At 41.0% G+C, this 15,541-nt stretch overlaps 1 protein-coding gene across 5 annotated transcripts in view; it reads right to left on the bottom strand.

Annotated features, from left to right (window-relative positions):
* The window catches only part of DCLK2 (doublecortin like kinase 2), a 71,696-nt gene extending 58,095 nt beyond the window's left edge, over positions 1-13,601 (bottom strand). For all 5 annotated transcript variants that reach the window (XR_001554836.3, XR_001554837.3, XM_015861111.3 and 2 more), the window contains exon 1: positions 13,187-13,601. Coding sequence is in view for 3 of the 5 variants with exons in the window: in XM_015861111.3 (XP_015716597.2) it covers positions 13,187-13,601 (415 nt within the window). In the remaining 2 variants the exon portion in view is untranslated. The remainder of the gene's footprint in view (positions 1-13,186) is intronic.
* Between the last annotated feature and the right edge of the window lie 1,940 nt (positions 13,602-15,541).

Raw genomic sequence — 15,541 nt, 5'->3', positions numbered from 1 at the left:
AATCTACAGATGCACAGCTTAGGAAGAACTGGGGTGGCTAAGAAGTTTGCATTGCCACAGAACCACATGCTAAGTTGCAACAAGGCTCGAGAAATTTGATTTAATCAGACTGGTTTTGAGCAAGATGCTTGATTTGGTGACCTTTAAGAAGTCCCTTCCAAACTGAATTACCCTACAATTCTACATGGGTCAACTGCTTTTTTTTTTGGTAGTCTGAGCCTCCAGAGATATCTCATTAGTGTGTCCTGTTAGCCTGAAATAGCACTACATCCAATAATACTAAATTCTGAAAGACCATGGTTACTTTCTAAACAATTTCTAATGAGATTTCTAATGAGCTCTCTAGTTCTAAACACAGAGCTACCACATACAAGGTATCTCAAAGAAGCTGGTAGTTCTCATTCATGCAAATACTGTTATTAATATCATAAATGCTACGGAGTTGCACAGACAATAGCAGTATGCTCTTGTTTTCATTTAAGTTATAAGTTTTAATTCTTACAGACATCTATTTTTTACTTTACAGGGAGTTAACAGGAACAAACCTCCTCATATTGCTGATGCAGAATCTACATGCAAGATGATAATCGGATATTAGATTCTGATAGTATGTATTGTGTGAGAAAAGAAAACCTCAAATCATTTTGTTATTCTCCTCTCTGCTGTTAGCTTATTGTGTGATACAGAACCCTTGGGATGACATTTTTCCACTATTATATTATATGCTAAACTTTCTATCAGTGCACCTAGGAATTAGCTTTGGGTTGGTTTTTTTTCTGTCTTCCAAATGTGTGTGTGCATACTCACAGGTTTTTAAGACATTTAAGAATGCTAACTATTATTTCCTCTGAAAACAACATATAAACAGAACTTAGTTGTTATACTAGGTTCATAATACCAGGCATTAAACTTTGGACAGTCCCTGACCTTTTGATTTCAAGTTGATTTGTATAAGTCTTTGGTAAAGTTTAATCAACATCAAGTAACAATCTTTATGTATAAATAAACCTGACAACACTCTATGGACAAGGATAATTTTCTAAGCACACCAAGTGCCCCTAGCATCTCAAAGTTTCTAAATAAGCATCAGTACACAAAGATACCTCCTACCTCAGAGTAATCTCTGAAGTACAGCCTGTGCAACCATATGTAGAAGTTTAGAGTTCTCGCAAAAATTACTACAAGATAGCTCAAAACTCAATATCACTGAACATGTTAACAATTATCCTTTCAAGCTAGAAAAGAAGGCACACCCTAAATCATTAACATTAAAAGAAAATACTGCTGCCTCCTCTCCTCAGAAAACAAATAGAAAAGACTGAAATAAACACATAAAAAAAACCTTAACACTCAACAAATAAGCAGTTGTCATTACAATGGGAAAGCAGGAAAAGCCTTTTCCTGTAACACCCTGTCTCAAAATAACACCACATTTTTATCTCTACAGTTACTCTGTTCTGAAGGTTTAAAAAAAACAAAAAAAAACAAAAAAACAAAAAAAAAAACCACACACACACAAAAATGAATGCTTACAAGATAAGTCTGATTTAAACTTAAGTTAACAAATCTGGAAAAGAAACTGAAGACTTATCAGAAGCAGGATCTGCAACTTGAAATAAATTGTTACACACACGGAAGCAGAAGTAGAGAACACAGGTCCCTTTGCTAGATTTACCATAGAGAAGTCTCAATAGCCTATTCTAACTTTCAGATTCCTTAACAGATTATCTTCCTTACACTGTCACAGAACATGACCTATGCTACCTGTGTAGTCATACTGCATCAGAAGAGGGGAATTCATCCTGTTAAAATCCTTCACTCAGTATACACAAAACAGATCTTCATCCACTTATAACAGCAGTGTAAAACCTGGTGGTTCATACCAGTTTACTCCCTAGTGATCTGAACTGGCTTCAATACTCGTTTATTAACGATTTCTTATTGTTGGTCCTTACACATTAGTTTTCCTCTTTAGATGAAAAAAATAGGAAGTGCTTTTAACAACAACAAAAAAAATTTCATCTCTTATGACAATGAATTTCAAATAACTTGTTTCACCTGCATCCAAACAAGTCTTAATGTGAAGCAAAATTGTTCTAACTTTCCAAAAAGTGTATCTGACAAAGCTAATTGCAGGATTTCCTATACATGGCAGATAGAGAAACAAAATAATCACTTGAGAATTGTAGCATGTCACAGATTATTCATTAAGTGTTTTAAACTGCATGCTGCTTTCTCGTTTCAGTCATACAAACTAAAATTGGTAATTAAGGTTTTTACATGAAAAACAAATTTTACTACACCTGCAAGGCATAGTATATGTATACTATGTAGTATATATGGCACAATAGCACAAGAGAGAAAAATGCATGCACGGACTTCCTTTGTTCATAATTTGAAAGACAAGACAAAGGATGTTTTTATTTTACTAAAGTTAGTGCTTAAGCTTCTAATATTTCACTGCAGCCAGGACTTCACCCATAGTTTCTAAGTTCTACTGAGACTTTTGCAAACAAATTGCTTGTTACATTCTGCAAAAAGACTGATACATTGGCCATTCTAGGAATTAACTGTCAATGTGATTGGCTTAACAGGGCATCCAATTGATTATACAGCTGTATTACATACTTAACAAAGAAATAAAAAATGGCAGGGGTAAGTTAAATCACAGGTATAAAGTTCACTATAGGCAACTTTCCTAGAAAACGGTATTCTTGGAAGTAAGCCTATAAAAATCACCATTAGTTTTGGAACACTGTGATATTGTTTGAATTGTTGTTTTAGCCATCCTTCTAAGTAAACAATGCATTGCACAAATCTATTTGCAAGAATTGTCAAGACATTTGTGAAAATACTACCTCATTTTATTTTGTAGGTAGAGAAACGTAGAACTGTAACGTTGTATATAATATTTGTCTATAGCTTTCACATGTGGACCGATTTTAAATCTTCTTGGGATTAATTCAGATGATATTCACACACACAAAGCCAATTATTTCTTTTAATTGGTGGCTGTTTCTAATTTGTCTGATTGCTGTTGTTTAAATCAGTCAAACCAAGTCCAACATTGTTAACAATGAATCAGATAATTTTATAAATCAAATCACATGTATAGATAAGTTTTGCTATTTTTCTATGTGCCTTTTATGACATTTTCACATGTGTAACCTTAACATATAGCCACAGTGTAGAGGAAATGCTAAGTCACAGCTTGAACCAGTGATTGAGCACCTGGTGGGAAGACAGGGCCAACCCAGGAGAGCTCAGGTGCATGTAGAGGTGAGACAGGATCCACCTCTTCCCAGACCTCATTTAAGGGTTGGTAGTGGAGGCAAAGGAGTTTCTCTGGAGGTTCCTGGCTATCTGTGTCCTTCTGTGGGGTAAGCAAATTCTTTCTTTTGTTGCTGTGCCCTCACCTGTTACATCTGAGTGAGTCCTCGCTTGCTTGGACTTTGCTATTCTGCTGTTGTTGCTGCACTTTCTATCATGTTACAGTGTTATGGGCTCCTGTATACAATTTTGGTCGCCATTGTTGCAACTGAGTCAACCCAGTACTGGTTAACTGGGGGGGGGGGGGGGGGTGAAAATCTTATAGGCACGAAATGGTAGGTGATGGTAACTGCTTAATCAAATGCCTTCCAGTTCAAAAGTTCATAGACTAGAGGGCGTAATGACCTGCAATTCATATTCACTTGTAAATAGGGAAATACTCTACGGATCCTAAACTACTTTTTCATTCTCTCAGAAGTGGGTTTTGTGGTTTAGTTTTGCATTCAAACAACTTTTTGAACCCCTAAGAGAAAATACAAGGAAGTGAAGCAAGCACTACTAAAATATTAGTGTGTAGGAAACACTAGGTCATAGCTTGAATCAGTGATGGAGCACCTGGTGGGAAGGCAGGGCCAAGCCAGGGGAGCTCAGCAGCATGCAAAGTACCTGAGCTGCCAGAGAAGGGGTGGATCTTGGCTCCACCCCTTCCCCAACCTCAATTAAGGGTTGGCAGTGGGGATAAAAGTGTCTTGTCTGGAGACCACTGCCTACCCAAGGACCTCGCTGACCTTTCTAAGATAGGCAGATGCTTTCCCTTCTGTTTTGCACCTACTGCTATTACACCCAAACAGGCTATCCCTTGCCTTGCCATCTTGTCACTAGTAGGTTTTAAAAAAGCAAAGATGCAAAACAATTAAGCAACTATCTGGTTCCTAGGAAATGTCACTACTACTTGCTAAACACAGTACAATTTATGTTAAGTTTCATAAAGTGCCTTTGGATGGAGGTGGGGCAACTAAAATAATAATTAAAAAGCTACAGTTGCAGGGATTAGAGTACCTCTTGCAAATGTTGCAGAGAAAGCAGCAATTAAACAAGAATGTTGATGCTAAGCATGATCAGCAAAACCCCTGATGTTCGACAAATCATAAGATACACTGTCCTTGCTAAAAGGCAAATGAGATAATCATGAAAACACAGCTAAATTAAAAACAACAACAGCTCTATTCCATACTGCTTCTTTACCAAGTTGTTCTTTCAGAGAAGAGGAAGCAAGCCTCTTTTCCTGGATGCTGGCTGACATCCTAACAAAACTAAAGCTTGGGTGCACCCCTGTGTACCTGTTGCCTCCCAAGGCTAATCAGATTTTTTTTCCCTTTGTTTCTCTATGTCCCCCTCCTTTGTTTTATGGCCACTGCACTGGGGCTTATCCTTACTTGTGGCAGCCATGGACTTTGCTACCTTGCTATTACTGCCTTGCTTTCCATTGTGTTATAGTGTTACACTCACTAAGAAAATCGTTTTCTGAGACTTCAGTAGGCATTTTGATTGTGCTGTTGCTTTTAAACTAAGTTGTAAATCTACCACATAAAGTTGACATAACTCAAACGCATGCATAAACAATGCTTCATATATTTTCATTATTGAATTAAATACTGTGAGTTTTAAGATTTGAAGGCTCACTTTCCACTTGAAACCATCTTAAAATATTTTGAAGTGAATACATGCTAGTCTTAACCAGTGTGTACTCATAGCAGTTACACTACTGTTAATAGAGTGTCATTGACTTACAACATTAACAAGAGTCAGACAGCTCCCTAGTTTTTCAACCTGACTGTGAAGTTACTCACCAATACCACACAGGAATTTGTAGGTAAAGATATGAAATATAGTGTTAATAGTGGTTTTACATCTTTATACTGTTATGTATGTATGTGTGAAAACGAAAAGCAAGAATCACCAGCACAGGTTAAAGCTGGGGCCCTAAACGCAGCCAAACTGTTCAGTGGGAAGCCTAGCCAGCCTGCAGAGCAGTTTTGGCAGAAGTATGCAACTTCCTTATAAGCTGGCATGATAATTTCAACAGAACATATGTGTCATCCATCCAACACTTCACAACGGTACCCAGAGCAATCTAAAAGTGACACTTCTTCAAGGAAGAAATTCTGCTACCACCAGAAATTCTTCAAATGGGCCATATGCTAGCATAAAATGAATAACATCTGTTGACATTTTGAGTCACAATATAATCAACAAATAGAGTAAGTTTGCTGATTCTCTATGTCTTATTAAAACCAAAAAAAAAAAAAAAAGCCACAAATAGATGATGTGAAATATTGCCTATTACTCAGGAAATGCTACCTGCCTCTCAATAACTTGTTCTGCATTAGTAATCAGGTACTCTGTTCGTGAAGACCCACATGTTGGTAGCGTGTTCAAGCACACTGCAGGATTTCGGTTACTGAGAGCACAGACTGAACTAAATATTCACCACTCTCCCACCATGGTAAAGAGAGAACTGATGAAAAGAGGAAACAAGATCATATTGATCAATCCGATTGATAAATAGCTGAAGACATTAGTTGTCTAAATACTGTTTAGTCTGCTCAAAAACTCATTTAATGAAAGAGTTCTTTTGCCATCAGTTTATTCAATACTACTATTAATGGGGAAAGTATTTAGCTTCTCTTAAAACAAAACTGCATGAGTGAGGAATTGGAGCATACACAAATTCTCCAAAATTCAGCCATACATCTTTAGATATGCATAGGAAAAGAGATGAAGAAGAAATGAAATACATAACACTCAAAAATCTGAGTCAGGATATTTGAAACTAAAGTGCCTGGACAAGATTTTCTGGTTAGGTTTTGCAAAGTGTTAACAAGCACTGTTATCTTCTGCATGTCACATAGAGCACTGCATTTTAAATGACACAATGTGTAACAGAGAATGATACAGCTGACACAAGCAGTAGCATGTCTACAGGGGAAGAAAAAAACACCAGCACCGCATTGTTCTCCACATTTTTGAAAGCACATTCCACTTTGAAGCAGGTAGGACAAATCAGGGTTCTTGGTATGCTTTGTATGCATTTCACATCCATCTTCTTTTGGTGGAACTCGTTAACTTTAAGAGTGTCAAAAGGCACTTTTTCAGTATAGTGTGGCAGTTAAAACAACTAACCTTCCAATGTAAGGACTGTGACAGAGCATCCTCTGTGACAAAGTTGAGTGTATTTACAGCATGTATAAAAAAGTAAAACCAATCCTTTTATGTAAAGTTACATTTTATTTAGATTTCTTTTTTTTTTTTTTTTTTGCTTCCTTTCTTTCACAGAACTTCCTTCCTCATACTTTTTTTTTTTTTTAACAGTTCTTTCATGTCACCTCCAGTAATCCTGTATGAGTTACCAGCATTTGCTGTATAAAGCGCTTATATTCCCCTTGCAATGTTTAAAACCTGGTGCAATGACAAGAATTATAGCAGACGGCTAACTGCTTATAGTTCTCTTTTGACTTTATTTAGCCAGAAGGTACAAGTAATAGCTTCCTACAAGGTATCTTAGAATCACAGAGCTGTTCAAGTTGGAAGGGACCTCTGAACATCTTCTGGCCTCAACTGCCAGACCAAGCTTTCTAAAAAGCTTTAGGAAAATAGCTGAGGGATCTTGGTATAAACCCTACGTAGTACTGACTGCTTCCTCTGCAGTAAGTAAATAAGTTGTAGGCAGATTACACTTCTCTTGCGGAAATGAGTTGGTTTACAGTGGTGGGACTAACTTATTTTGCTTGGAAATAACAATTATGTCAGTATTTTGTATCCACAACACACTGCCTCAAGACTGTGGAACTACATAAACTCAATAAATTCTTTTTACTTTTAAAATCCTTTTATTCCTCCATTTTATCATTCTTTGTTACACCTTTTAGAGATTTCCTGCCTCTTTTAAGTGTTATAGCTTTGGACTTTAGCACAGGAAGGTAATTATACCTTTTGGTAACAACAATTAGGCAATTAGTTTGTAACTCGTTTCATCTATTTGCCCTGACAAGAAAATATATTCTTGGTCTAATCAGTTCACTGAGTAGTCACAGAAACTTAAATCGGATTTAGGCTGCTGAACTGTGGAAAGACATTGCTGTCTAAATAAAGAATATGGTTGTAAGGCTGCATCATGTAGATGCTCGTGTACCCAAGAGTCAGGCTAATGAAGAACAAAATAACCAATAATCATCAGATAGATTGAGCTGCAGAAATTGAGATGGTTCAAATAGATTTGGTCGGGCAAAATGAGAGTGAATTATTCAAGCTTGGTGGGTCCGTGAAACCTTGGGCCATGAAGGAAGAGATACAACATATAAAGGGGCTGGAGACCAAGGGGTGGACTTAACTATATGGACACTATTGCACAGGTTATTTATGACTGTGAAATATATGCCAGAATTAAACAAGCCAAGAGGATGAAACCTCTCTGGGAGGAAGGGTGATGGCAAAAGTAGAAATATGGGGAAGTTGGCAGGCTTATATCACCTTGCACCAAACTTACAATGGTACATGTTATGTGCTTACTATGGTGGAGGCAACTACTGGGTGGCTTAAAACATAAGCAGTACTCCACTCTACCACCTGAAACACCATATTATGTCTTGAGAAACAAGTCCTGTGGCAACATGGCTCTCCAGAAAGAACTGAGTCAGATAATGGGACTCCAAAAGTTCCCTTGTAAATACATGGGCCGGAAATCATGGCATTGAGTGGATTTATCATATCCCCTATCATGCACCAGCTTCTGGAAAAATAAGCAATACAATGGGTTGTTAAAGACCATGATAAAAGCAGTGGGTGGCAGAACATTTAAGCATTGGGATAAGCATTTTGCAGAAGACGCCTGGTTGGTCAGTACTCAAGTATTTATTTATAAACTGAGATGGTCCTATCCAATCCAGCTCCCTATGTACCATACAGAGAGATATGAACCCTGTTGTACATGCAGAGAGCGTGCTAGGAAAAAGCAGTTTGGGTCCTTCTAGCTTCTAGAAAGGGCAAATCTCTCCATGGAACTGTTTTGCCCAGGTACCTGGATCCAATTGGTGGGTAAAATGCAGAAAAATGGGGACATTCAGTGTGTACTACAAGGGAATTTGATGTTGGAGGAGTGCAGTCAGTAATTCCATGTGTATATATATGTGTATATAAATGCATGTTAATTATTGTTTGTATATATATTAAGCATGATATAGTGATGTGGAATAAGAGGTAGAATGTCATGGTTTTATGATTTTTTTGTTGTTGTTTGTTATTGATAATCCATATCATAACATAATGTAGTGCACTGCGAGTTAAAGAGTTAACACTCCAGTTCCATGAACTGCCAGTAGTTCTGGGTACCTGGTTATGAGAAAAGAACAACTGCATACCCCAGGGGACGTTGCATTTCCATTTTCTGTTCAGAGGGAAAGATAAAATTTCTCAAGTTACAAGACATTCCCTTTTCCCTTTCTGCTCATCTCTGTATGTGTGCTCCCTAGCTGTCTCACCTTCAGCATTAGAGTAAGGCCTTTGGTTTTGGACACTGTATCCCATTTTATTTGATTTATCAGCCTCAATTCCAATTATATTGTATTGTTATCTTGCATTCTGATATTATAGTTAGTAAATTAACTTTCCCCTTCAGATTGTTGCTGCTGTTTTGTTTTTTAGGCCCATCTCCCTTCCCTTTCCCCATCTCCCCTTCCTCCATCTCCTGGGATGTGGGTTTGCAGGTTTACAACAAACCTGTAAACAGTTGACATCTTTTTACAACTTAGGTTACTATGTGTTACTTCTTATGTAATATGCAATAACAGTCGCAGGCAGAAAGTACTTTGTGCAATGTCTGCTTTTGAAACACACTGATTCTCCACCTCTCCACACATCAAAGCACAGGAGAGAAAAGACAGGGCATAACCAGTACTGATGTCAAACAGAAGCTTCAGTGATAAAGAATTGCACGGCACTTTCTACTACCATTGTGTTATGCTTTAGAGAAGTTGCTTTTCTAAAGACAACAAAGGGTTTAGATGAATGTTTAATCAGCTAATTTGGGAAGAGAACAGAAACAAAACTAACATTATTGTTAATGATAATTTAAAAATTGTACATTGAATCTACTAATCAAAAGTAAAGCAGAGTGGCATCAGGTAGTAAAGGTACATACAAAGCCAAATGAAATTCATAACACTCCCTAATCCATCATCTCTCTGGATTTCTATACTCAAACGAGATCAGCAGACACTGAAATCTTTCTCTCCTCTCAGCTTAAGAAAGCATTGAAAGCTGTCAAACTCATGATCCATAATGTTTCCTAATCTACAGGGGCTGGAAATATAAATGAAATTTGCTGAGGATTGGTCCTGCAAAGCATGGTTTTTTTGCTGTTTTTGCCTGTCAGATCCAGTTAAGAAAAGCAATATGCTGAAAATAGAGCTTGTCAGATTTCAATAAAATTGTGCCAAGATCACATTTATTAAGGTGACTCAACCTGTGACCATAATATTTGAATTTGACAGTATGCCTGTGCTTTAGCTGTTTTTCGTTCAAAACAGACAACCAAATACACCCAAATCCTGAAGAACATGCATTGATGACTCAATTCAGCCAATCTGGACTCTTGCAGCACAGAATTTGATGTTGTCAGCTTTTATCCAAAATAGGCACTAACCTGATAAACAGCAATTAGGCCACAAAGAGCTTGCTTTGGGGTAGGTCAGCGTCCAAGAGCTAAATGTACAGGCTGGAGTCAAAGGAAGCTTAACGCACATCTTTCTGACTTGGTAAGGGTGACCATGGCCTCAAGTTCTACTGAACTCAGAGAGCTATCACTAGTGAACCTCAACTGCTGCGACTCCATGCAGTATTTCAGTGACACTGATGGTATGCAAACAAGCTAGTCAAATAATTAGGCATTACATTAAGTAGCTATGTTTGAGCTGATGTTCAGCCTGTAGCTGGTATGAACAGTGGCATTTTAATTTTCCAAAGATTAAAAATGTAATACTACCAAACACCATACAAAACTATTTGTGGTATATTGCAATTCAAGATTCAGTGTATTACCAATCTTTGCTTATTCAAAAAGATCAAGTCTGCTCTGCTAGAAAAAGAGAAACGCAAGATGGAAAATAAATAAATAAATAATCTCCCAAGCCTCTTAAAAACAAAAACCAGCTGGAGAAGAGTTCAGAGAAATTCAAGGAATGATGAATTCACTACTACTTTTCTTTTTTCCCCATCACTGTATGTTGCTCCCTATTTCTGTATTGTGATTAGACTTATACTGGTAAAGTTTTTGGCAGGCTTATTGGAGAACTTACTAATCCAATTATGATGTTACAGGGTTTTCTTAAGATTCCTGAGAATTGTGTTGGTCACGGATAGATGACAAAGCAATTGGGAAACTCTTTTCCCTTTCATTTTACAGAGCAAGCAAGGAAGTGGCATTTTCATTGTGATACTTGCTTTGCTTTATTCTTCCAGTGAAGTGCAATGACAAAGGTCATGCTTTCAATGAGTATTTGAAGAGACAGGAAGTCAGTTTTTGCTTTCAGTTATTAACTTAAATGTAGTTATGAGACAATAAGCTGAATTTACATGATTATACAGCAAGGTTTTTGTTGTTGTTCTTTATGTTTTTTAAGCATGGATGCTTAAGATTCATTCTTTCTCCAACTTTTCAAAAGTCACTCAAACTTACCATTAGATTATCCAGGATTTCATTTATCTGCTTTCCCACCATCCACATCCACACTCCAGCTCCTATTTTTCCTTTTCTTTTCCTTTCTTTCTTTTTTTTTTTTAAAGTTATTTCTAAATTAACCACTAGGATCCACCCCTTCCCACACATCATTAAAGGGTTGGCAGAGGTGACAAGAATATTTTGCTGGAGATCCCTGTGTACCAGAGGCCTTCCAAGGGCAAACAGTTTTATTTTTTTCTTCTTTCTTCCCCCCACCCCCATTTCTATTGTCTACAGTTGCTGCATGTGGGCTTAGCCCCTCACTTGATGTAGTCTAGGACTTTGCTACTCTACTATTGCTGTGCTTTCCATCACATTATAATAGTGTTTAAATTTAGCATTTGTAACACTGTAAGACATCTCAAGAGATCATGAGGAAGTTTGTCTTAACTGGAATGTGCATGTATTTACAGATTCTGCAGGTGTGTGCACTCTGCAATCAAAGCAACAAGAGGCATTGGCCTTGTGTTGCTGCAGGGGAGATGTAGGTAGAATATTAGGAAAAACTTTCTCAGAAAGAGTGGTGAGGCATTGGAACAGACTACACAGGGATGTGGTGGAGTCACCCTCTCTGGTGGTGGTTCAACAGATGTGAAGGTGTGGCATTTAAGGGCATGGTTTAGTGGACAGGGTGGGTGATGAGTTGACAACTGGACCTCTTTGAAACCTTGATTGAAACCTCTTAGAGATTTCTTCAAACCTTTGATTCTGTCAAAATCTTTGTAGCAGTGGGGGATCCCCTTTGAGGGAAGTTGCTGAATCAAATGTATGAGAATTCCCTCTTATTATACTGCAGAAATAAAAATCTTTCCCCCATCCCTGCTCCATCTACAGAGCGAAGAAGTCAGAGCAAGTCCAGGACGTAGCACACAGCACCAGCCAATGGTCTCTATCCTGATCAAAGAATTCTTCAACATAAATTCAGTCACCATTCATATATTAAATTCATACCTATGTTTCACTTACTACTCCACATGAATCCTCTATGCACACTTGAGTATTCTACCACAGAAATTATTTCATCACCTGAACCTCACCAACAACAGTTAGCAGCTGGGAGGACAAAAGTCTGTTGGGGGGGGGGGGGGGGGGGGGTCGTCAAATGATCCTGACCTTTGTGGCCTGCCTCAGGGCAAACAGAAAAAGTTGGTACAAGTAACACCCAGCTGAGGCTTAAGCTGAGTAATTTGATTGGTCCTGCAAAGATGAAACAGGCCCATGCAATCTGGTGCCATTAAACCGTATTTGGAAAGCTGGAGCCTCCCAGCTGACACCACAGGTGAGTTCAAACTCTGTAATGATTGTATGGTAGCGTATCTGTACATCTAACTTGGGGTGCCTTTTCACGTACCCAGATTTGGGCTTATGACAAAATACACCTGACAATTGTTTACATTTTCAAACTCAAAAAGATGGTGTAGGCTAAAATGGAAGCTACAGAACATGCTTACCTGACAGTAAGTTAAGCTATAGAAAGCACTTACGGGCTTATCTCTTCCTTGTCCTAGCAATTATCATTCCATACAAACAAGAGGTGTATATTTCATTCAGTAGAAGTACTTCTGGACCCTTCCAATTTGGGGTACTGTATGATTGTGAGAAGTAGTGAAGCCCTGCTCTACTCAGATTCTCAAGGTCTATGCAACCACTGCAGCAACTCTCACTATCAAAGGTTACTAAGAGACAATTCTGAATCGCATTCAATTCCTTAAATGCTTTGGGATTTAGGTAGCTATCTTCCTTTAAGAGCATGGACACCAGCTGTATTTGAACGTGGGGCTTTACACTGGTTTGTTTTAGTAAGTGGGAAGCTATAAACATCCCTTTTCACAGCACCCAGGAAAGCTCAATCTGCTGTGAGGCACCAGTGACAGCATAGTAACAGTTAGGGAACTAAATTAAAACATTTCCCTTTCCTACAAACGGTTTTGACTGCAGGGCAGCCGAGAACTTCCTTGAGGTTCTTAAAGATGAGAAGCACCTTTTGCTTACCCACTGTTACTGCCAGCCCACCTCTGATGGGACGAGTGGACATGCCCTGCTGCCAAAGCAAGGCCTTAGCAGCAGATGCTGCAGCCCACTCGCCCTTGTGGTCTCCCTCAGCTTCTTGGCGTGCCAGCAGACCCCCCCACATCCCCTCACCTTCCAGCAGCTCGTCCAGGCTGGTGAGCTTCTTGCTGCCGTCGATGGTGTAGATGGTGCGAACGCCCTGGGGCAGGTTCACGTTATCCGACAGGGAGCGGGTCAGCTCAGCGAGGAGAGCGTCAAAGGAGCGAAAGCGGTCGCTGGAGATGGCATACACCAAGCCCTTGAAGTACTTGTCCCCATTGCGGTAGAATCGGGCTTTGCGCGCTTTCTTCTCCGAGCTGAGCGCCTGCAGAGTCCGCGTGCGGTAGAGGCTGCAGTGGGCGCTGTGCGCGGGGCTGGGGATCAGCCCGTTGCCCCGCGGCCCCGCGCCGCCGCCCGAGCCCGATCCGCCGCGCCGCGGCCCGGCGCGCTGCTGCCTCTTGTCCCGCTCGTCGAAGTGCTCCAGCTCGATGCTCCGGCTGCTCGCCATGGGGACCGCTGCCCGCCCTCGGGCTACACGAGCCTAATTCAGCATCGCACCCGGCCGCTCGCTCCGGGAGGGCTGCGCCCGCTCGCCCCGCGATGGCACCCGCCGGCTCCGCCGCTGCCCGCCGTTGCACACAAAAGCATCCCTCGCTGCTCGGCGGCTCGCGGCTAACGGCGGCGCCGGGGAGCCCCGCGGCCGCACCTCCGCGCCGTTCCCCCGCAGCTCGCACAATGCGGAGGATGCCGCACGCCGCTCCCTCCTCGGCCCGTTCCCAGCCGCGGAGAATGGGGTGGGGACGGAGCGTCTATTCGGCTGCCGGTCAGCGCGGGGAGCGGCGCGGCTTCTCGGCTCCTCCGCGGGCGAGCAAGGGCGCCTCCGGCTCGCGCCTCGGAGAGACAACAACCGGCGGCGGCCCGGCGGGAGGAGCGAGCTGCGGGGCGGCGGCTGCAGGGCCCTAGCGCCGGGCGTGCGCCACTGCTGAGAGCGTGGGGGCGGGCGCCGGTGGCTGCGGGTCCGCAGTGGCTGCAGGAACGGGTGTGGAGGGGGGATCAGGAGGTGAAACCGAGGAGAGTGGTTCTTCTAGGAAGCGGAGTGGTCGCAGGGAGGTTGGTTGCCCCTTGGGCGCAGCTGTGTCCCCCGGGCTCTAGCTGGCTCCGTGCCTCAGGTGCAGCAGTGATGCCGTTGCCCAGCCCTAGCCTTGCTGCACTCCGTTATTCGGCAGAAACCCTCAGGCTGCCTTCGGGGATTCTTTCTATAGGAGTCTCTCCAAAAGGTTCCTCAGGACATAAATCTACCCCCTCCCCTCCCAGATAAATAAATAAATAAATCATCCGTTTTCCATTTGTGGACCACATATTTGTAGGGTTTGGAAGGAACCTAAAGCAGGATCCCTACAGTAGATTACATAGGATACCACCCCAACATCACTCACTTACCCAGCAGGTTTCCCACTCTCAGAGGAACCACATCAGCAGTAGCCCGGCTCTCGCCACCCTCACCTCCTACACTGGCTGTAACCCACACGCTCTCCAAGTGACCTTTATATATTACCTAGGTTGCTCAAGGTTTCTGCAGGCAGACATGGCCTGCATTTGCACTGAAGCAGACTCAGCTTCACCTTTTATAAACATTTTCAAGCAACACAGAATATCCTTTCTTAACATAATATTTAAAAAACAAACAAACAGCATTTGCACCTGGTCATGAGTTTTCATGTCTTTTTTTTTTTTTTTTTTCAGATGTTTATCTTGCTTTGAGAAATTCCAGTTTTTGGAGATCATTAGAGATGATCACCATTTCCACTCTTCTGTCCAAGGCACATATAAACCTTTGTATGTTCTTTTCACCACTGCTTACTCATTACATGTCAGAGGGAGGCAATTGGTTTGATTCTCTGACGCACATGGAGATGCTCTATGCAAAAATTAATTTGGGAACCAGGAGACATAAAAGATAGATTTATGAAAGTCCTTTCCATGCTTAGGACAGAATTGCATTTAGTAGGATGACATTCATTGACAGGACAAGGGGAAATAGCCAGAAACTGGAGCATAGAAAGTTCCGCTCGAATGTGCACAAGAACTTCTTTACACTGAGGGTAACAGAGCACTGGAATAGGCTGCCCAGGGAGGTGGTGGAGTCTCCTTCTCTGAAGATATTCAAGACCCAACTGGACACCTACCTGCGTGACCTGGTGTAGGAAACCTCCTTTGGCAGGGGGGTTGGACTCCATGATCTCTGGAGGGCCCTTCCAACCCCTACAATTCTGTAATTCTGTAGATGTTAAAAAATGATACTTGGTTTATGTGTAGAGGGAAACGTTAGAGGTTGTGTCAACAAAACAAAGGAGTTTTGTTACAGGGCACAAATGCACAACTTAGAGTAGAAATACAAGTCTTGCCTAGAAGCCATAAAACAGTCAGACCCTCCTTTCTAGACTGCTT

The sequence above is a fragment of the Coturnix japonica genome, chromosome 4 (genome assembly GCF_054131305.1).
Source record: "Coturnix japonica strain WE chromosome 4, WE-NBRP24, whole genome shotgun sequence".
In the NCBI taxonomy this organism is placed as follows: domain Eukaryota; kingdom Metazoa; phylum Chordata; class Aves; order Galliformes; family Phasianidae; genus Coturnix; species Coturnix japonica.
This window is presented reverse-complemented; position numbering and strand designations above follow the sequence as displayed.